We start from the raw sequence: 22,468 nt of genomic DNA, 5'->3' as shown, positions 1-22,468 counted from the left end.
CATACAGACGATCGGAATTTCCTACAAGAACTTTTCTTGTTGGAAAATTTGAGAACCAGCTCTCAAATTTTTCTTGACGGAAATTCCGACATAAAAATTCAGATGGAGCCTACACACTGTCGGAATTTCCGACCAAAAGCTGAGGGTGACCACATGTCCCGGATTGCCCAGGACAGTGCCGCATTTTGCAGGTCTGTCCCTGGCATCTTTATGCCAGGACAATACACTGTCCCGGAATAAAACTGGCACAGGAAATGTGGTCACCCTAGTTTGGAGACCACTGCTTTACATGATAAGAACAATGCCTGTGTGTACAGAGCCTAAAAGAAGCATATTGATACTATGAAAGGATGGAGAAAACTTGCTGGCAGTCAACGGGAACTGGGGTAAATAAAAGCTGCGTTATATGAAACCAAAAGATGGCGGATTGTCAGTACCTGTGCTGGAAGAAGCTCTCTAGCCCTTTGCAGACTGTATACCGCTCGGTGGGAGTCAGTAGGTGTTCCAGCTGTTGGCTAAAGCTGCGTCCCTGGATGCGAATGTTGGAGGGAAGGATCTCCGCCACCCATTGGAGTGAGGTGAGAGCAGATGTTGGTACAGTGGTCTCCGAATCTGAGTCTGAAAACAGCAGTAAATTAAGTTATTCTAATGATGAATTGGAACTTCTAGCTTTGGAATTCTCTAAACCGAATTTAATGACACAAGAAGAAGCAAAACAGAGATCATTCTACCTTGTCATTTGCTGTGCATAGCAATAACATTTATTCCTTACCCTACCCTGGTAAAAAGTGATTGTAAACGATCACCTTGTAAAACAACCCATTCAGTTTAAAGGGGTTGTAAAGGTTTGTTTTTTATTTTCTAAATACCGTATTTATTGGGGTATAGCGCGCACCCCTAAAGTTGGCCAAAAATTCATGTGGAAAAAAGGATTTTGTACTTACAGTTTTGGTGTCTTGCGCGGCGTCCATCGGCAGCCTCGTCGGGTCCGGCGTCCGTCTGCGGCTTCGGGTGTCCTCTTCGTCGGGTCCGGCGTCCTCCTCGCTAGTTTCCCGCACCGAGTGTGAATACTGCGCTGGCATATACCACTACTACTATACTACTATACTACTGTCGCGCTCACGTCCTGTACGTCCAGGACGTGAGCGCGGGAGGAGCCGAGACTGCCCGACTATACACGAGTGTACTGCGCTCGGTATATGCCGGCGCAGTATTCACACTCGGCGCGGGAAAGCGGGTATCGGCGTATATCGCGCACCCCCGATTTTGCCCTGATTTTCAGGGCAAAAAAGTGCGCGGTATATGCCGATAAATACGGTAGGTTCCTTTAAGCTAGTGTTGGTTCCACTTACCTTTTCCTTTGATTTTCCTTCTAAATGTTTTTTTTTCTTTATCTGAGTTTCTCACTTCCTGTTCCTCTTCAGTAAGCTTGCCCCCATCATCCGAGTCGTTCTGGATGGGGGTTAGTCAGCATGCTGGTTCACTCCCTTGGGAGTACATCCCTGCAGGGAGACGCTGTGAAGACTCCCCGCAGGGATGTAGTCCCAAGGGAGGGGGCGAGCACGCTGACTAACCCCCATCCAGAACGACTCGGATGATGGGGGCAAGCTTACTGAGGAGGACCAGGAAGTGAGAAATTTAGACAAAGAAAAAAAAAAACATTTAGAAGGGAAATGAAAGGAAAAAGTTAGTGAACCAACAATGCACTAGCTTAAAGGATAAAAGATAGGGGGCGCTAATATATAATAAAAATAACAATGAAAATCATAGGACTGCACTCATGAAGTCACTAATCCTTATCAAATAAACAAATGTGCACAAAACATTATCAAACAACATATGATTAAAAAATATTGTATAAGTTCCCAGAAGGCAGCGCGCCCCATTCACAGGAAGACACCGCAGGAGGACGGAGGAAGAAGACCCACCGCGAACGATGAAGAGGCAGATTACGGACTTTCGCATAGCAACCGCTATTTCTGGCAAGTATAAAAAAAACATTTTTTTTCAATTTTTTGGTGCTAAAAAAATTTTTTTTTCAGGGTGGAACTCCACTTTAACTTTTAAGAACAACATACGTTTAGAGTCCATACACACCAGTGCACTGCGATTGCAACACACAATAATGCATGTTATGTGTGTTGGTGCTTAGCAGTGCCATTCATACTGGATGGCACCTCGATGCTCCTTGCAGTGAGCTGCAATGAAATTCTGCTGCAGGACTTTTCGTCCTTTGTAGTGCATTGGGTAGCCTATTTAAGAGAATGCTCTGTCCTACTGCAGCACACATTAATGCGCCACAGCCGACCAAACTGGTGTTAACTCTTCTTTACAGCGCAAAATTATATATGCAAATTGCAATGCCCACAGCAACAAAGCAGCAACCATCCTATATTGTTCTGATTCCCTTTAAGTGAATTCTAGTTAGTTGCTTTGGTTTATTGCACTTTACGGCACTCTAGGCTCTGATTAATTAATTAGATCTCATGCACACAGACATCTGGAGGTGCAGACAAAGTCTGGTGTAAAATCACGCATAGGGCAGCCTGTTATTCTCCATGGGCTGCGCTACACGTGGGTGGCAAAGTAGCTCATGGGACATTTTGGTGTGTTGCTGGTTGCACTTTTTTTTACTGTGTGTTTTGCTGCTTTTTTTACTCGTTTTTTCACGTGGCAAAATGTGTATTTGCTTCTGTGTCTGGGGTACCGTAAACGATTCTTGGCACCGAAAAGCGCAACTAGTTCATTTTAGGGTATAAAGAAGGTGGCTGTACGCTATAAAATCTGATTGTATAATCTCTGTACGATCACCTTTATATTTACAAAAACGATATAATAGGAGGACACAACCTAACCAATCACTCTGGATCCAATCAGGCAGGCCCTTGCACTACATCATGGGTGCTCAAACTGTGGCCCTCCAGCTGTTGTGGAACTACAAGTCTAATCATGCCTCTGCTTTTGGGAGTCATGCTTGTAACTGAGTGGATTGCAAGGCCTCATGGGACTTGTAGTTCCGTAACAGCTGGAGGGCCACAGGTTGAACACCCATGCACTACAAAGTTGATTGTATAGTGCAGTGATGGCAAACCTTGGCCCCCCAGATGTTTTGGAACTACATCTCCCATGATGCTCAACTACACTGCAGAGTGCATGAGCATCATGGGAAAACAAAACATTTGGGGTGCCAAGGTTCTCCATCACTGGTATAGTGTATGGTGAGCTTTACAGAACCCAGGACATACTTCTCCTGTTTTCAATACTACAGCTCTATCCACATAGGCTGTTATCTGATTGCTCAGCTCCTGCACACTCTGTCAAATGAACAATCTATGGATGTGTATTTAGTGAGAACGGTGACCGCTGGTTGCATTGGAAAAATGTGCACCTGCAGAAGTGGGTGGGAGTGATCTCCTGGAGTAGGACGGCAGATGTGTGTTAAGGCTCGTACACACACTATAAGAAAATCGGGCGAACATTTTCGTCCAAAGAAGTTTCGTACGGTTTTCGTATAGTGTGTACACAATTTTCGACAGCCGATTCCGAATTTTCATACGAAAATTCCCAAAGGGACAATCTCCAAAAATGTTATCGTACGGGAACAGAGCGAATGTTTTTCGTTTAATGTGTACTGTTTTAGTACAAGAAAAGTCAGAAAAGAAAGACTGAGCATGATCAGAAACAATAAACAAAAAGCCTTTGTCGAGAATTTTCGTGCAAATGTTTGTTCAAACTGTTTCGATTTGCTGTGAAACAAAATAAAAACAAGCCTGAAAGAAAAGAAATTCAGCCCCCACATCCAAGGACTGGTAAACTGACTACTATGGGGAAGATTTACCAAAACTGGTGGAGCTGTGCATAGTAGCCAATCAGGTTCTAGATTAAATTGGCAAAGCTTAAAGTGCTTGTAAAGGGAAATGTTTTATTTAAAAAGAAAACAACAAAAATAAAAAACATGTTATACTTGCCTGCTCTGTGCAGTGGTTTTGCCCAGAGCAGCCCCGATCCTCCTCTTCTCGGGTCCCCCACCGTCACTCTGGACCTCTCCGTTTGCTGTGGGGGCACTCATGAATTCTCACTACCGAGCCGGCTCTCCGCATCCATAAGACACAGAGGGGCAGATCCACGTAGCGCGGCGCATTCCTTCGTCGGGCGTATAGTATCTCTGATACACTACGCCGCCGTAACTTACAGCTTTTTTTTTGTATTCTCAAAGAATTTGCGCCGTAAGTTACCGCGGCATAGTGTAACTTTGGCGGCGTAAGGGCGCGCAATTCAAATGGATGTGATGGGGCGTGTTTTATGTAAATACGTCTTGACTCAACGTAAATTACGTTTTTTTTTCAACTGTGCATGCGCCGTCCGTGGGGGTATCCCAGTGCGCATGCTCGAAATTAAACCGGAACAAGCCAATGCTTACGGCGGTGACGTCATTCTACGCAAAGCCCTATTCGCGAACGACTTACGCAAACGACGTAACATTTTTAAAATTCGACGTGGGAACAACGGCCATACTTAACATAGGATACGCCTCATACAGCAGGGGTAACTATACGCCGAAAAAAGCCTTATGGAAACGACGTAAAAAAATGCGCCGGCCGGACGTACGTTCGTGGATCGCCGTATCTAGCTAATTTGCATACTCGACGCAGAATTCGACGGAAACGCCACCTAGCGGCCAGCGTAAATATGCACCTTAGATCCGACGGCGTACTAAGATGTACGCCTGTCGGATCAAGCCCAGCTTCAGGCGTATCTTGTTTTGTGGATACAAAACACAGATACGACGGGGCATTTTAAAAATTATGCGGCGTATCCATAGATACACCGGCGTAATTCATTTGTGGATCTGGCCCAGAGAGCGTGGCTCAGCCCCACCCTCCGCTCCCACTTTACTGGCTGTGATGGACAATGGCTCCTGCTGCTGCATCTCAGCCAATCAGGAGGGAGAGACCTGGGAGAGCCTCGGGTCTCCTGCACATCGCTGGATCAAGATCGGGCTTAGGTAAATATTAGTGGGGGCTGGATAAGCTGCACACTGAAGTTTTTTTTTGAATGCATGAAGGTAAAAAAAACTTCAGGCTTTACAACCACTTTAAGGCTTTGGTCACAAATGGGTGGTCTATTTGTTGCATGACAATCATGGCAGAATCGCAACGTGTTTTTAGGTGCCATGAATGAAGACGCTGATGTGCGATCTGACATTTTAATCGTGAATTTTTAAAATCGTGGGCAGAATTGCGGCGATTCCACCCGCAATTCAAAGCGCTTATGTATAAACGGAGCATCATTGAACAAGCTGAAGTTAGACGCTGATTGGTTACTATGCACGGCAGCACTAGATTCTGTGCGCACCAGTTTTAGTAAACCCCCCCCCCCCCCCTATAGTATTTTTGTTGTTGGGTTTAGATTTGCTTTACCACAGATTTTAGATTAGGTCAGCCCTGCCGTTCCGCGGTATTATGAGAAGCCGGCTAACCTCTTTAATCAAGCTTATTTAATAAGGCTCTGCAAGGACACATAGAAACAAGATTTCACATTGGCTCAAACGATCAGTACAAGGAAAAAGGCGATTGCTAATTAGGTTCCTGCACTGATCACATTGATCTCTACATTCTGGAAATAATCAACCAAATCTTTGCTTTTCCTCACCTGTGCAGTAAGATATGTTCCCCTCTTCCACCACTAAGGTCGGCATGGCCCCGCTCCCCTGCAACATGCACACCACCTTCTCGTGACTGCAGTTCCTGATGAGAAAAGAGAGGAGGGTTAATTAATTACATTTTTAGGACCAATGGAAGTCTCACTTTTTTTTAGTCCTCTTCAAACATATGCTGAGATATATAACTGATATTCACTAGATAATGCCACCAAAAAACACCCTAGGATCCGGGAATAAATAAACAAAATAGAGGATGTTATCTCCACACATTATGCTCCAACCAAGACACCCCTGAAGATAGAGGTCCTTCCCTATGTGTATACCGTACATATATACGTTTATAGCTTATATACCATATTATTGAGACAATACACACAGGAAAGAATGACTCATCCCAACACGGTTTGCCTGGTTTGCTTCTTCAAGGATTCAGAGCAGTGCGTAGTTAGAAGGAGATTATTGTGAAAACAGGTTATCTCAGGAGTATCCAAGAGGTGCACATATATTCCCCTCCAACACAGCCAGACAAACTGATGGTGTACAGATATTAGAGCTGCACGATTCTGGTCAAAATGAGAATCACGATTCTTTTGCTTAGACTAAAGATCATGATTCTCTCACGATTCTCAAAAACTGAATACCAGAACCCCCCCCCCCCCAAATAAATAAATGAATAAATAAACCTGTGATTTATCTGAAAATATGAATATATAAAAAACAGACCAGTGATGTGTCTATAATGTTAAAGACCATATAACTCCTATGAAAAAAAGCAGAATCAAACTTTGATTCTGCTTTTTTCATAGGAGTTATATGGTCTTTAACATTATAGACATATCACTGGTCTCTTTTTTATACATTAGAAGCAGTACCGCCAGCAACCATTGGGTGGCGCATGGATACACACAGTTGTACAGAACTGTGAGAAATATTAATACATCAGAAGCAGTACCACCGGCAAATACTGGGTGGCGCATGGATACACACTACAGTTGTACAGATCTGCAAGAGAAGCCCAGGCATCCATCCAGCAGCGCAGGCTGCTGACGTCGGTTCCGATATCGGCGCCATTTGCGTTCCACGCTGGTTAAGTGGAACCGGCCGTGAAACAGAAGAATCGCGGGTCATCCCGCGGGCGGGGAGAATCGAGATTGCGATTCTCTCTGCGATTAATCGTGCAGCTCTAACAGATATGGACAGGCAGATGGGTCAGAGAGCCCCAACCCTGGGCTGCAAGACAAACCCCAGATATGGGGAGTAGATGGAGATAAGAGATTGGTTGCTACGTTTATCAAAACCACAAGAAAAAAGCGTGGCACTGTGTTCCCACAGTCGGTACTTAGGGTTAATGCCAAAATAGGTGGTGAAACACTCCAAGTCTTGAATCTGCAGCAAAGATGACAATTAGTGCTGTGTTCCTGCAGTCTCTCAAGGGCCGCAAATATGTCTCTCCATATTGGCCAACCCATACCTCCCAACTTTTTAATGAGGGACATCTTTTAGGAAAAGTATGTAGGTATAGGACACACCCCTTAAAAGAGAATTATACAAAAATATAATTAGTTAAACCCACAAGTGCTTTTTTTTTTTTTTTTACCACTACTATTACTGGATTTTGACATTTACAAATGTAACAATTTATAAATTGGATGAAAGGTTTAGCACTTTCTGAAAGATAAAAAGTGCATTTGAGGGACAAATGAGGAGGAAAGAGGGACATGGAGACTTTGTTCCAAATCAGGGACAGTGCCTCAAAATCAGTGACAGTCCCTTAAAATCAGGGACAGCTGGGAGTTATGCAAACCGGTGGCCCGAAAAGCCACATGCAGCCTTTAGTAAATGATGTGTGGCCCTTAGCAGTCTATAATGGGACCGTTGAATAGGGTAATAGCATTGATCTCTACCAGCCTCCTGTAACATGTTTCCAGCTTCATATTGTTTTTTTTTGCAGCATATCAGGACTATAGACATTAAAGTATTTACATATTCTTTTTACATATTCTTAACGTGTTAAAAGGGCTTTTAAAAAAAAGCGATCACTGACCTCACCAGCTGCTTGTAATGTGAAGTAATTCATTCTAAAAAATTAGGTATCTTTCAGCTTAGACACACCCCCTGTGTGTTTACATTAGAGGGCTGCCAGGCTGCCAAAAAAAAGCCAGATTTTAGGTATCTTGTGAAGGATCACCTAGCACCCCCCCAGCTTGGGTGCCTCTATCAAGATACAGTTTCCTCCAGTCTGAAACCAGGAACCAGGTATTGTAGCTGAGCATTGCACCCAAGAACTAGACGACACTAGCTTAGGTGCGAACTGGAACTCACTTTACTGTAAACTCACGAAGAATATATATACCACACAAAATCAGATAAGAGCTTGATCACATTATGCAAACAGTAAGATAATTAACACAGATAAAGGAACAGCCAACGTGAACAGTAATCAAATTAAACAGTAAGCTAACTAGTTACCTAGACCAATGTTTCTCAACTTCAGTCCTCAAGTACCCAAAAGGTCATGTTTTCAGGATTTCCCCTTAGATGAAACGGCTGTAGTAATTACTAAGGCAGTGAAACTGATCAAATCGCCTGTGCAAAATAATGGAAAGCCTGAAAACATGACCTGTTTGGTACTTGAGGACTGGAGTTTAGAAACATTGACTTACACAAGCCTATGTGACTCAGTGCCCACCTAGAATGTTCAGCACCAGTTCCCCAGTAAGAAGGCTGTCCAAATCTCTAAATGATTAGCAGACAGACAGAAACAACAGGTGACTCAATTAACGATGGGAATTCCCACCTAGGAGGCACACAATGGGGAAATGATACCATTGGAGAAAGACACATTCGTAAACAGATTATAGCAGGAGACCGCAGCATCAGGTTGTTTCGATCTGATTATATTAACATCTGCTCTGATTCTCACAGTCTAGGCTCCTTTCACATGGGTTTGTCCATTTGATGGCAGCGCTTGCGCAGCTGATCCCCGTGGAGCAGTCAGATGATAGGTCTGTCTCTGCTCACCATGCTGAGAAGAACCTGTCATATGAGGAGATCGGCTAAAAACGTACCGCCTGTCCATCTTCATCCGGTCCGAACAGCCAGATGAATAGAAAATAAGGTCACCATCCATCTGGATTTGACGGACAGGATCAGATCGGATAGCAGCGGGTTTCAGCGGACATGTCACCGCTGATATCCGCTGCCCCATAGAGTGTTCGATCATGTCCGACCTGAAAAACTGACAGGCGGACCTGATTAAAAAAACCTGTATGAAACGGCCCTGAAGCAGGCAGTGCACGTTTGGGCACAAAGGCCCAAAATCTGTATCTAGGTCCTAGGTTCATAGTCTGTGTGTTTCAGGGAGACATGGACCTGAATCAGAAGCAAGACCACTCCAATGGTCCCCCAGGCAGAGCCCCCCTCAAAAGCTAGGGCTCATGGTCAGTAGGCAAGAGGGTACCCTGCAGTCCCCTCCAAAAGCCCCTGTCCTGGTTGGGTCTGTCACACCTCTGTTGTCAACTTTAAAGACAAATTTCTCCACATTGCCTATAGCTACAGAGGTAAACAAGGTCTTGTTTTAAAGTGATTTTACAGCTTGCTTATAGTATGTACATTCTTAACATGCATAATCTGGAGAAAGGTTTATAATAGGATACAATATATAAACAGAACAAGACCCTATCTTCTTACAGTATCATCTGCCGCACAAACACTACATTATCCTTCTCACCTCATGTCCAAGCCATTCAAGAACAAGATTCTATCTCCAGGTCGGAGATTGGCCGCTTCTGCAGGGCTGCCTGGAAGAGACAAGTCATTATTCTCTGACATATAAGACATATTCTTTGTATTCTTCATCTGCTGCCCTTTGCTGACTATGGGGAAGTAAAATAATTGCCTGGAGCATTTTCTCACAATTAGCCGAGTTGTGTTCTCAAAGCAGGTCAGAAGCAAGTCAAATGCAGATTAAATGCTCCTGTCAATATTATTAGAGGTGTCTCAAAACTAATATCAAGCATATCATCCTGGGCTGTTACCCACTAAGCCAAGCAGGTTGATATTTAGGGCCTAGGCAGGATACAAGAGCCAATCTAGAGGTTTGTGACCACTATTAAAAAAGTGAGCTTTTTTTCTGCTTGCACACAAATAGCCAGATTCAAGTAGGTCGCCGCATCTTTAAGGCGGCGTAGCGTATCGTATTTACGCTACGCCGCCTTAAGTCAGAGAGGCAAGTACTCTATTCACAAAGCACTTGCCTCCTAACTTACGGCGGCGTATCGTAAATGGGGCCGGCGTAAGCGCGCCTAATTCAAATGAGGATGGGGGGGCGTGTTTTATGGAAATTGCTCGTGACCCGACGTGATTGACGTTTTTTAAGAACGGCGCATGCGCCGTCCATGTACGTATCCCAGTGTGCATTGCTCCAAAGTACGCCGCAAGGACGTATTGGTTTCGACGTGAACGTAAATTACGTCCAGCCCCATTCACGGACAACTTACGCAAACGACGTCAAATTTTCAAATTTCGACGCGGGAACGACGGCCATACTTAACATTGGCTACGCCACCTAGGGGGCAGCTTTATCTTTACGTGGCGTATCTCTTACGGAAACTGCGTATCTTTACTGCGACGGGCGCACGTACGTTCGTGAGTCGGTGTATCTAGTCATTTACATATTCTACGCTGAACTCAACGGAAGCGCCACCTAGCGGCCAGCCTAAGAATTACACTTTAAGATACGACGGCGTAGGAGACTTATGCCGCTCGTATCTTAGCCTTATTTAAGCGTATCTGGTTTCCAGAATACGCTTAAATTTAGGACGGCGCAGATTCAGAGTTACGTCGGCGTATCTACTGATACGCCGGCGTAAATCTTTCTGAATCCAGCTAAAGGATTAAAGTGCTGTGGCTGGGGTGAATAACATAAGTCAGGTCAGTTCACCCAAGTGTTGTCATCCAAAATAAGGGCAGGCATCGGCTATGATACTTTGTATACCAATGCTATTATCTGCTTCTCATTTATGCATGAAACCTGGCCTGAGTTTGTAAATGCTTCAGTAACATACATAGGCATATATTGAAAGCAGGATGCACCATCACTGTACTATAGATGGTAACTCCACTCCTACTGATCAATTCCAGTTTTTATTTTTTTTTATCACATGGTTTCGAAAGTATGTCCTTACTTATGGATATGCTATTGTTAAATGATAATGTTGAGAATGGCTACCCTGAGTTAATTATATTCTGCAGCTTTTCAATTGGCGAAGGATCAACCCTGTGGAATCAGGTGACTAGTGTTTTTTGCAAATCTGGTACTGCTGATTTGCCATAAGCAACAGCAACTAAAATGACATGACCCTAAGGCTGGGTTCACACTACTACACTACTTTAATCCTACTTTGCTCTGTGTTCAATGTTTCCCTATGAGAGCGTCTTGTAGCGTCCTACACAAGTCGGTCTGACTTTGAAAATGCTCCCTGTACTACTTTTGGTCCTACATTGATCCTACTTCAGGCCCATTGAATATCATTGAAGTCGGACCAAAGTAGTATCCTGTTCATGAAAGTAGGATGGATGTAGGACCAATGTAGGATAAATGTAGGACCAATGTAGCAGAGCAAAGTAGGATGAAAGTAGTGTAGTAGTGTGAACCCAGCCTTAAACAGCTGAATGTTGTTTAACGTTGGCTCAACTACTGATCAATTCCAGGTTGCTGGAAATGTTGCTGGAGGTTTTACATGTTCTGTCTTCAGAAAACGTCTTAATTGCTCGTCTAATGGGTAATTGTGAAGAAGATAGTATCCATCAAGTCTAGCAGAGCTGCTGGGTCTACTATTAGGCCAAGTAGCTTCCAGGGTAACCCCAGGTTGCCTGGAACCTGTCCAAACATCAATCCTGCTATTACAGGAATTCCCCCTCCTTAAAAATTGATTTGAGAAATTTTAAGGAGGACCAGGGAACTCCTGTACAAGCAGAGGTTTGGATAGATTCCAGGCAAACTGGACTACCCTGCAAACGACTGTGCTTAATTGTAACAAGAAAAATTGAATGGAAGGCTTGGACTTTTTAGGCTAGATTATGATAAATATCATGTCCTAGGCCAGGGGTGCTAAGGATGAGCTAGGGCATTTTATTTGGATATACCGTATTTATCGGTGTATAACATGCACAGGCTTATAACACCCACCTTCACTTTAAGAGGGAAGTTTCAGGAAAAAAAAATAATTATAAATAAACAACTGTGAAACAAAATAAGTGCCTATCAATGCAGCTTAATCAGTGCCCATCTGCAGCCTCACAATTGCCATGAATGCAGCCTCACCATTGCCATAAATGCAGCCTCACCATTGCCATAAATGCAGCCTCACCATTGCCATGAATGCAGCCTCACCATTGCCATGAATGCAGCCCCACTATTGCCATGAATGCAGCCTCACTATTGCCATGAATGCAGCCTCACTATTGCCATGAATGTGGCCTCACCATTGCAATTAATGCAGCCCCACCATTGACATGAATGCAGCCTCTGAATGTGCGGCACTTTTGAATTCGTTGGGGGCCGGACTTAGGACATGCCTGGATAAGGACATAAATTCAAAACCATGTGATATGTTGGAATTGTTACTGAACAACTGGTGTAATTCTATGGTCAGCAAATTTACAGTACAAATTATTGTTCTTTTGCTATTATGAAATAGTACACGCATTGATGTGCGAAGCCTATTGCATTAGGGTGTGCACCCCAGAGCACAAAAACACATGCATGGATATCAGCAGAGCAGTGGACAGTGTCAGTAGAGCAAAGATTGATGTCAGCGGGACAGGATTTTTACAATATGTTTTATCATTTTTTGCAATTTTTTTAGGAGCCCCGTTATGGGCCGTTGGTGAAATATCAAGGGTCTAAATCAGGGGTCACACACTGACGACCCTCCAGGTGTTTGAGAAACTACAAGTCCCATCATGCCCCTGCCTGAGGGAGTCATGCTTGTAACTGTCTTGCCTTGCAATGCCTCATGAGATTTGTAGTTTCGCAATAGCTGGAGGGCCAGCTTGAGATCCCTGATGTCTCACTTTTGAGACAGAGAAAGAAACAGGCCCAGGTTCTCGTAGAATCGCGCAAAACTGTGCGGGCGTAACGTATCTCATTTACGTTACGCCGCCGCAAGTTTTACAGGCAAGTGCTTTATTCACAAAGCACTTGCGTATAAAGTTGCGGCGGCATAGCGTAAATCACCCGGCGCAAGCCCGCCTAATTCAAATTAGCCGGGTAGGGGCGTGTAGTATTTAAATTAAGCGCGTTCCCGCACCGAACGTACGGCGCATGCGCCGTCCGTAAAATATCCCAGGGTGCATTGCTCCAAATGACGTCGCAAGGACGTCATTGGTTTCGACGTGAACATAAATGGCGTCCAGCCCCATTCACGGACGACTTACGCAAACGACGTAAATTTTTACATTTCGACGCGGGAATGACGGCCATACTTAACATTGGTTGCCCCTCATATAGCAGGGGCAACTTTACGCCAGGCAAACCTAACGTAAACGTTGTAACTTCACTGCGTCGACCGCGCGTACGTTCGGGAATTCGCGTATCTAGCTAATTTGCATACTCGACGGGGAAAATGACGGAGGCGACACCTAGCGGACAAAAAAAAATTGCATTTAAGATCCGACGGCGTAACAGCCTTACGCCTGTCGGATCTAATGGATATTTATGCGTAACTGATTCTAAGAATCAGTTGCATAGATACGAAGGCCCAGATTAGGACTTACGATGGCGTTGCGCCGTCATAAGCCCTTTGAGAATCTGGGCCACAGTCTCTTTCTCTGCAGCCTGCAGTAAACATAGTTTACTATTCTTCAGTTAAGAATGAAGACAGGAGCGAACAGTGCAGATTACTCACTGTGTTCATTCAGAAAAGGAAGACCAGTTAATTAAATATTTTACCAGCCTTCTGAGAGGAGAAGATGGAAGCTGGCAGCACTGCAGGGGGAGACAGGAAGCAGGAAGAATTGGCACTGCATTGGGTGATCAGGGTGTGCGTGCCCAGGCAAACCCTGTGCGCACACCTCTGATACACAAATGTCTGTAATCTTTCTGAAATGTGTCCATAATAAAGAATGAAAAAAATAAATCTCACTCACCAGTGAGAAGGCAGAGATGGGATGACATCATGCTGGTGTTGCCAGTGAAGAGGCAGTATAGTAAAGGCAGATGAGTGTTCTTGTTGTTCTCATGTTGGTTCCAAGGCTGGCATAATGCCACCAACATCAGGATTACAAATGGGAGACTACTGAGTACTTGGCTTTTTCTTCAGCCACCTTTGCTATTCAACTGGTCACACATAACATTACTTGAAATTAATGGGTGTCCTCAGGAGGGCTAAGAGGCCCAAGTAAAAGCCAAGCCATTTATAGCCTCATAACTGCTTGTGAGTGCGGCTGGAACAGCCGATTGGTGGTTCTTAACAGAACACACCTATCGACCAGCAGCAGGGTGACAAATATAGCGCTTTTCCACTTTCTTTCTGAAAGCAAAAGCCTCCTTAATGCTGAATATAACACTCTACCTTTATTACAGCAGTCATGTCTCTCTTTTATGCGAGACAGTAGGAATACTATTGATTTAAATGTCTTTTTGAAGTTTGACTACGCCTGCTTTGGTTTTGTGCCTTTTGATAGGTTTTTCATTCTCTGGCTTTTCTGAGAGTAAGTGCGGATATTTTTAACCCAGTGTGGGCGAAACAGTGGATCCCAGCTCTAGTATGTTTCAATGCAGGTAGGGACAGAGCCGGAGAGGTGACTATTCTAACAAAGAGTTAAAGGGTTGGAAAGGTTTGTTTTTTATTTTCTAAATCGGTTCCTTTAAAGTGGATGTTTTTTTTTATATGTCACACTGTACAGTATAATATTTCCTATCACCTGTCCAGTCTTGCCACACAGAGTTAATCCAGCTCTGAGCAATCCTCTTTTATTGTTCAGTGAAATACAACAGACTTCCAGATAAAAACCAAAGTCCTTGCTTCTGAAAAAAAGTGCACAATTCACATCCCCTCCCCTGGGCCGGATTCAAGAAGCAATTGCGCCTGTGTAACCATAGGTTACACAGCGCAATTGCTTACTTGCCCTGGCGTAACGAGTGCTCCTGATTCAGGAACCTCGTTACGCCGACTGCAGCCTAAGATCTGCGCGGCATAAGGCTCTTATGCCCGCATATCTTAGGCTGCATTCTTGCGTTGGACGCTAGGTGGCGTTCACATTGTTCTCAGTGTATAGTATGCAAATTGCATACTAACACCGATTCACAACGTTGCGCGAGCCCTGCGTACGCAATTTACGTCGTTTACGTACAGCGGTTTTCGCGCAAGGCTGCCCCTGCTATTAGCAGGGGCAGCCCATGTTACGTATACCCGTCGTTCCCACATCGCGAAATTCGAATTTTACGTACTTTGCGTAAGTGAATGGTGAATGGCGCTGGACGCCATTCACGTTCACTTTGAAGCAAATGACGTCCTTGCGACGTCATTTGCCGCAATGCACGTCGGGAAAGTTTCCCGACGGAGCATACGCGCTACGATCGGCGCGGGAACGCGCCTAATTTAAATGATTCCCACCCCCTACGGGATCATTTAAATTGCGTGCTCTAGCGCCGGGCATTTTGCCGGCGCGCCCGCGCAATTCACGGAGCTTCTGCTCCGTGAATCAAGGGCAGCGGAGCAAATTTGCGGGGGCGCAGGGCAAAAACGTTGCCCTGCGTCTCCGTAAATAATGGGCAATTCTACCTGAATCCGGCCCCCTGTGTTTTGATTAAATGTTTTCAAAATATGGGGTGAGTCACAGTTCAGTGCCATGAGAAAATGCAATAGCCATCAGAATATACCTAGAGCTGGAGGGAAGAGGGGAGGGGGATGTGAATTGAGCACTTTTTACAGAAGCTGTGTATGTCTGCAAGCTAGTGCACGAGATATGTAAATAACCTGTCACTCAAGCAAGGACTTTGGTTTTTATCTGGAAGTCTGTTTTATTTCCCTGAACAATAAAAAGATGATTGCTCAGAGCTGGATTAACTCTGTGTGGCAAGACTGGGCACAGATGATAGGAAATCTTATTCTCTACATTGTGACATAAAAAAAAAAATAATTTGGGGTTTACATCCACTTTAAACATGACTTTTGCCAACAAGGTCCGCTTGCTTCCAGCAGGAGTTACACCACTGGGTAAAGCTATTCAGTTGCCCAAAGCCAATGCCAATGTCAGACTAGTACTGTTTCCCGTATGCTTTGTTTGATCACTGGCTGGAAAGCTGAAACATAAAGCGGAATACCGTACCTGGCACAACAGATTCAATCCACACAGGAGCATTTCCCCTTAGAGTGAATCCAAAGCTGCTGCTTCCTTTACACACCCTCACCGTCCTAGAATAGAAAAATAGACATAGCATTGGAAGCTAGAAAGAAAGGACTTTGTTATAGAGACCCCGTCACCAACTTAAATAAAATGCAGGTAAAAGCTTTTAAACTTTGAAGAATATTTAACTACTCCAGGAAGAGTCAAATCAGTTCCATCTTCCTTGAATGTCCTAGCTCTTTCCTCTTCTGGGGATGTCTATGTACTGTCTGTACTTGCCTGTCCTTGCCTGTCCATCCTGGGTGTGCCCTGTTTGGGTTGCTTGCCGTACGGGTCTCCCGTCTCAGCCTCCCCCCCCCCCCTGGGGAGTGGTGCCCGCATATGGTGGCTTTGGTGGCCCGGCTTCCATGCCAGAAATGCATGAATACCTTGTAAGTACCAGTTAGATTCTGATGCCGCGTACACACGATCCGTCAAACCGATGAGAATGGTCTGATGGACCGTTTTCATCGGACCAAACCGATCGTGTGTGGGCGCCATCGGTTATTTATCCATAGGTAAAAAAAAGCAATCTTGTTTTAAATTTAACCTAACCGATAGAACAAAACCGATCGTTTGTAGGCACGTCCATCGGTTACAAATCCACGCATTCTCAGAATCAAGTCGACGCATGCTTGGAAGCATTGAACTTCGTTTTTTTCAGCATGTCGTTGTGTTCTACGTCACCGCGTTCTGACACGATCGTTTTTTAACCGATGGTGGGTAGGCACGACTGACCATCAGTCAGCTTCATCGGTTAACCGATGAAAACGGTCCATCAGACCGTTCTCATCGGTTTGACCGATCGTGTGTAGGCGGCATGACCCTGTGCTCACTGTCCCCCAAACTTGTGAATGTCCTGGACCAATTATGAAATTGTATTTTTGTCATTGAAGACTGCAGAGACACATTACACATTTGCTCCTGACAAGCGACAATAAGCCTACAAATACCGTGTGTCAACTATGTGTCATTACCAGCATCTTCTTAAAGGGGTTGTAAAGGTAAAATATTTTTTTCCTAAATAGCTTCCTTTACCTTAGTGCAGTCCTCCGTCACTTACCTCATCCTTCCATTTTGCTTTTAAATGTCCTTATTTCTTCTGAGAAATCCTCACTTCCTGTTCTTCTGTCTGTAACTCCACACAGTAATGGGAGGCTTTCTCCCTGGTGTGGAGTGTCGTGCTCGCCCCCTCCCTTGGACTACAGGAGAGTCAGGATGCCCACTAACACACAGCTCCTTTCTCTATCTGCAACGTAGAGAGCGTCCTGACTCTCCTGTACTGTCAGTGTCAGAAGTCAGCTCAATGTAATGTTAGAAATTTTTTTTAGGGTGAACCCTCGCTTTAAGAACTCATTTAATAGGACAAACAAGCCAAATGGCTACTCACAAGGAGATGGTAATATTCAGGCATATAAGAAATAAGGGGTCTTGGGTCACTGTGCAGTCCACGATGTAAGGAGCTGTGTCCCAGCAATCAAGGTGACAAGCCGCAGGAAGATGGAGCAGCGGTGGAGCCTCTGTGGATGTCCAGAAGGCTAGCTGGGCTGCACACTGTGTGATCTCTATGGCGTCCGGAAACCGGAAGTGCATATCAGCGTGGAACGCAAGCTCCGTGAACCGGAAGTGACATGGCGACTTCCTTGGATGAAGTCACCAACTGATTTGAAGTCTGAAACAAATTTAGCCCCATAGAAATGAAAACAATAGTTACCCGTATTTATCGGCGTATAACACGCACAGGCGTATAACACGCACCCTAACTTTAAGAGGGAAGTTTCTTGAAAAAAACATTCCACAGCCCCCTGCGTATAACACACAGGCAAAGTTTACCCTCTATTTTCTGGGTAAAAAAGTGAGTGTTATACGCCAATAAATATAGGGGGCCAGATCCTCAAAGAATTGAGGACGGCGCGTAACTTCTATTTTGCTCCGGCGTATCTTTGTTTTGTATCCACAAAACAAGATACGCCTGAAGCTGTGCTAGATCCGACTGGTGTACGTCTTAGTACGCCGTCGGATCTAAGGTGCATATTTTTGCGCTGGCATAAAACTCATGTCAGCTTGGTACATTACCTCTCACTTCCTGTTCTAGAGACAAAACAGGAAATAAGTGGAATCTTGCCAAAATGAGTGGAAATCCCATTACCATTGACCACTTTCAGACTGGCACATGTTTTTTACATCCATGGCAGACCCTGGCGGTGAGATCCGCATTATCAATCTTATTCTTATTATCCTAAAAATCTATTTATCACCTACAAATCCACAATAGTCATAACAAACGTCTCTCTCTCTCTCGCAGCTAGATTCCCTGAATATGTATTCTCCATTATGAAGAATCCATCAAGGGAGCACAACCCCTTCATGTGACTTTGCAGTTGGTTTGGAAATTGAGTGGCAATAGTCTTTAAAAGTGTTTTTAGCTTGTAGTGTTGTTGCGTTTGCATGACAGCAAAAACAGAAAGATTCAGTTTGGTTCCACCTTTTCACCTGGTTTATTATCTGTCTCTATATTATAACACTGCCGCCAGGCCCGGATTTCCCACAAGGCCACTGAGGCCAGGCCTTGGGGCGGCAGGGCTCCAAGGGGCAGCAGTAGGATGGAGTCCCTCTGATGCCCGGAACATACAGTTAAGGGTGGTAAGTTATGGTGGAATCCGCTCGCTCGTTAACACTTGTAAAATATGTGCTCCCGTCCGTCCTCCCCTCCACCCCCCCCCCACCCCACATACCTCTCTCTGCTGGCTCTGTCTTCAGGACTCCATCCTCCGAGTCTGTCTCCTGTCCCTGCTGCCGATGTACACAGTGAGAGGGGAGAGCTGTGCTCTTCCCATCTCAGCTGTGACAGGCGTTCTAGCACAGTGCTAGGACTCCTGTTTTGGAGGTGACAGGGTCAATAAAGAGAACATGTCACCTCCAATTGCTAACACACAGGAAATTGTTTTCTCCTGTGTGATAGCAAAAAAAGTTAAGTGGAAAAAAAAATTTGATAATAAATAAATAAATAAATAATAAGAAATAATAATTAAATTAATAAAATAAAAAAGTAAACAATAAGAAAAATAATAAGAAAAATAATAAGAAAATTATACAAAAATGAAAAAAAGTAAGCGACAAGCTACAAAAAAAGGAATAAAAAAGTAAAAAAACAAACAAAACATATTTGAACTAACCGTGCCGCACATTCTCCGTTGATTTGGGGGGGGGGGGGGTTCGGTTGGCAGGGAGGGGGTGTATTATGGAACCTGGCCTTGGGGCGGCAGGGAGAGCAAATCCGGCCCTGACTGCCGCACTCACTCACTGCACCCTTAGCCAGGCCCTCCTGCCCCTCCAGAAAATAAGTTTAATTCACTCTACGTACCTATGAGGCTTTCCTGTGCCCACACTGCCAGCTATTAGAGAAGTGCTCTTCTTCAGTCCCCTGCCCAGCTCGTCCTGGCAGTTTGGCATTTGTGCTGCCCTTGTAGACACCAACAGCCTCTCATGATGATCCTCACTGCGGCTTCTCCGGAGGCGGTTGGTGCGCTCAGTCCTGGTTCGACAGATCTTGCTGATGAGACTTTGAGACACGACATGGTCAAAACGCTGCCGATGTTTCTTGGGAATAAAGATTCTGTTGAAAAAAGAAACACAATAATAAGAGCTGACCCAATGGATGGCAAATTTGTGTCAATAGGGCTATCAGATTGGCCACCTGTCACCTTTATAGATGGGTAGTCTGTTGGATGGAAATTTGATGGGAAAATAGGAAATAAAATTCTTAAACTTTAAGATAGAAAAAACGAAGCAGACACTCATTGGATATTAAAGGCCGCGGATGTTTATTATTGGTTTTAAATAAATAAATAGATAGATAGATAAATAAATAAATAACATAACAATAATGGGTAATAATAATTTAAGATAATAATAAATATATATAAATAAACTTTAGCAAGCCTAGCCACTACGGCTCAGGCTGCAACAAAAATTACCCATTCCAATCTAAACAAAGCACTTGAGCAAAGAATAACATAAGCATAATACTTCAACCTCCTTTTTTTTTTTTTTAAATATAACTTTGTTTAACAACTCGTCCCCCTCTGCAAAAACACAAAGGTGACCTGACCACATAACAACAACCGCGACATAAGCAAACAAAAAAGGGGGGGGTGGGGAAGAACACCACAGTTCTTCTGTCTCTGAGGCGACTGAGCTCCGGGACGACGGAACCCTCTTTAAATAGCCCTAAATTCAGCTGGTTCAAACTAGATTTTGAACACTTTGCGCGGGCTTTCCCTGTTGCTAGCCAGATGAATTAACAAAACTGGATCTAACCTGTCAAAATTCAAGCGGGCTTTCACAGGTCACTGAGAGGTCACTCTACCTTGTCCCCTCAGACCTGTGAGCCCGCCAATTAACCCCTTAAGGGAACTAGATTCCAGGGAAAAATATACCCTATCCTCCCGCCATTTTCCCATGAGGAAAAGGGGGGCAGAGGCTGCCATACCCCTATTCCATTCATTCTGGAGTATTGCTTGCAATCATCTAGTCATGTATGGGCGATTTTTACCATAAGGGCTCATTCACGCCAGAGACTCACACTAGTGACTGCATTATACTGTGGATGCTGGTGTGCACTGTAAAGGAATCAATGCAGATGGGACATAAATAATATATTAGACTGATTAGAGAACAGTTGTTTAACCACTTGCTTACCAGGCACTTACACCCCCTTCCTGCCCAGGCCATTTTTCAGCTTTCAGCACTGTCGCACTTTGAATGACAATTTCCCGATCATGTAACACTGTACCCAAACAATTTTTCTATAATTTTCTTCACACAAATAGAGGTTTCTTTTGGTGGTATTTAATCACTGCTGGGTTTTTTATTTTTTACAAAAAATGTATTTTTTTACTTAGTTGTTAGTTGGAGTTGGTGATGGGATATACACGGAGTCACTCCTCTGCAGAGCAATGTAAAGGGGCACTGTGATATCTAGGGGACTGCACTGTAATGATTAGAGTGCCCCTTTACAATGCAGTCCCCCCTTTATATCACAGTGCCGCTTTACATTACAGTGCACCGAGCAATCACAGCCCCCCCATCATTGTGCCACTTGCAGTCATGCCCTCTCCCCTTTTCTTTGTAATCACAGTGCCACTTTTACTCTCTGCCTCCTCTGCACAGTCCTACCTTTGTCAGTGCAGAGGCAGGATTCAGCCTGTGTCTCCTCTCCAGGGTCTCCCACCCCACAGACGATGTCACCCTATCAGGAGGGCAGGGAGAAACTGCAGATCATATTAACAAGCAGGTGATTATCTGCTTGTTAATATGAAAAGACTACCGCTCTCCGTGCGGATCTCCAGCTCCCCCCCCCCCCCGCTCTGCTGATAGGATGACATAATTAGCGGGGCGAGCTGCAGATCTAGATCATATTAACAAGCAGGTGATCAGTGGCGTCACTAGGGTTGGTGTCACCCGGTGCGGTAAAACATGGTGTCACCCCCCCTCTGTCTAGGCTGCCAAGCACCAAGCAGGCAGGGCACGGGGCGCACCCCAAACCAGCCCCTGTAAATGATAGTATAGGGCAGTATAGTGGCAGGTTAGGGTAGTATAGAGTGGTATAGTGGCAGGTTGGTGCAGTGGGATGGTATAGGACAAGTTAAGGTGGTATAGGGCATGTTGGGGTGATATAGGGTAGTTTGGGGTGGTATAGGGCAAGTTAGAGTTGTATAGGGCAGGTTGGGGTGGTATGGGGCAAGTTAGGGTGGTACAGGGCAGGTTGGGGTGGTATAGTGCAAGTTAGGGTGGCATAGGGCAAGTTGGGATGGCATGGGAAAGGTTGGGGTGGTACAGGGCAAGTTAGGGTGGCATTGGGCAGGTTGGGGTGGTACAGGGCAAGTTAGGGTGGCATTGGGCAGGTTGGGGTGGTATAGGGCAAATTATGGTGGCATAGGGCAGATTGGGGTGGTACAGGGCAAGTTAGGGTGGCATTGGAAAGTTTGGGGTGGTACAGGGCAGGCTGGGGTGGTACAGGGCAGGCTGTGGTGGCACAGGGCAGGCTGGGTGGTACAGGGCAGGCTGGGTGGTACAGGGCAGGCTGGGGTGGTACAGGGCTGTTTGGGGTGGTACAGGGCTGTTTGGGGTGGTACAGGGCAGGCTGGGGTGGCACAGAGCAGGCTGGGTGGAACAGGGCAGGCTGGGCATGTCAGCTAAAAAAAAAAAAAAACGGGATGGTGTCACCCCTCTAGCAAATGTCACCCGGTGCGGACCGCACCCCCCTAGCAACGCCTCTGCAGGTGATTACCCACTTATGAATATGAAAAGATTGACTGCCGCTCTCTGTGCAAATCTCCAGCTCCTTCTGCCCCCCAACAATGTTATCCTATTAGCAGAGCAGGGGGCGAGAGGAGCAGGAGATCTCCAGGG

At 45.0% G+C, this 22,468-nt stretch overlaps 1 protein-coding gene across 1 annotated transcript in view; it reads right to left on the bottom strand.

Annotated features, from left to right (window-relative positions):
- The window catches only part of LOC120944384 (Grid2 interacting protein), a 148,296-nt gene that overhangs the window by 58,294 nt on the left and 67,534 nt on the right, over positions 1–22,468 (bottom strand). The window contains 5 exon segments of the mRNA XM_040358441.1: positions 438–618; positions 5,653–5,747; positions 9,393–9,462; positions 15,998–16,083; positions 19,419–19,670. Of these exon segments, the coding sequence (XP_040214375.1) occupies positions 438–618; positions 5,653–5,747; positions 9,393–9,462; positions 15,998–16,083; positions 19,419–19,670 (684 nt within the window).

The sequence above is a fragment of the Rana temporaria genome, chromosome 6 (assembly GCF_905171775.1).
Source record: "Rana temporaria chromosome 6, aRanTem1.1, whole genome shotgun sequence".
In the NCBI taxonomy this organism is placed as follows: Eukaryota; Metazoa; Chordata; class Amphibia; order Anura; family Ranidae; genus Rana; species Rana temporaria.
Note: the sequence above shows the minus strand (reverse complement) of the source record. Positions and strands in the feature narration are given on the sequence as shown.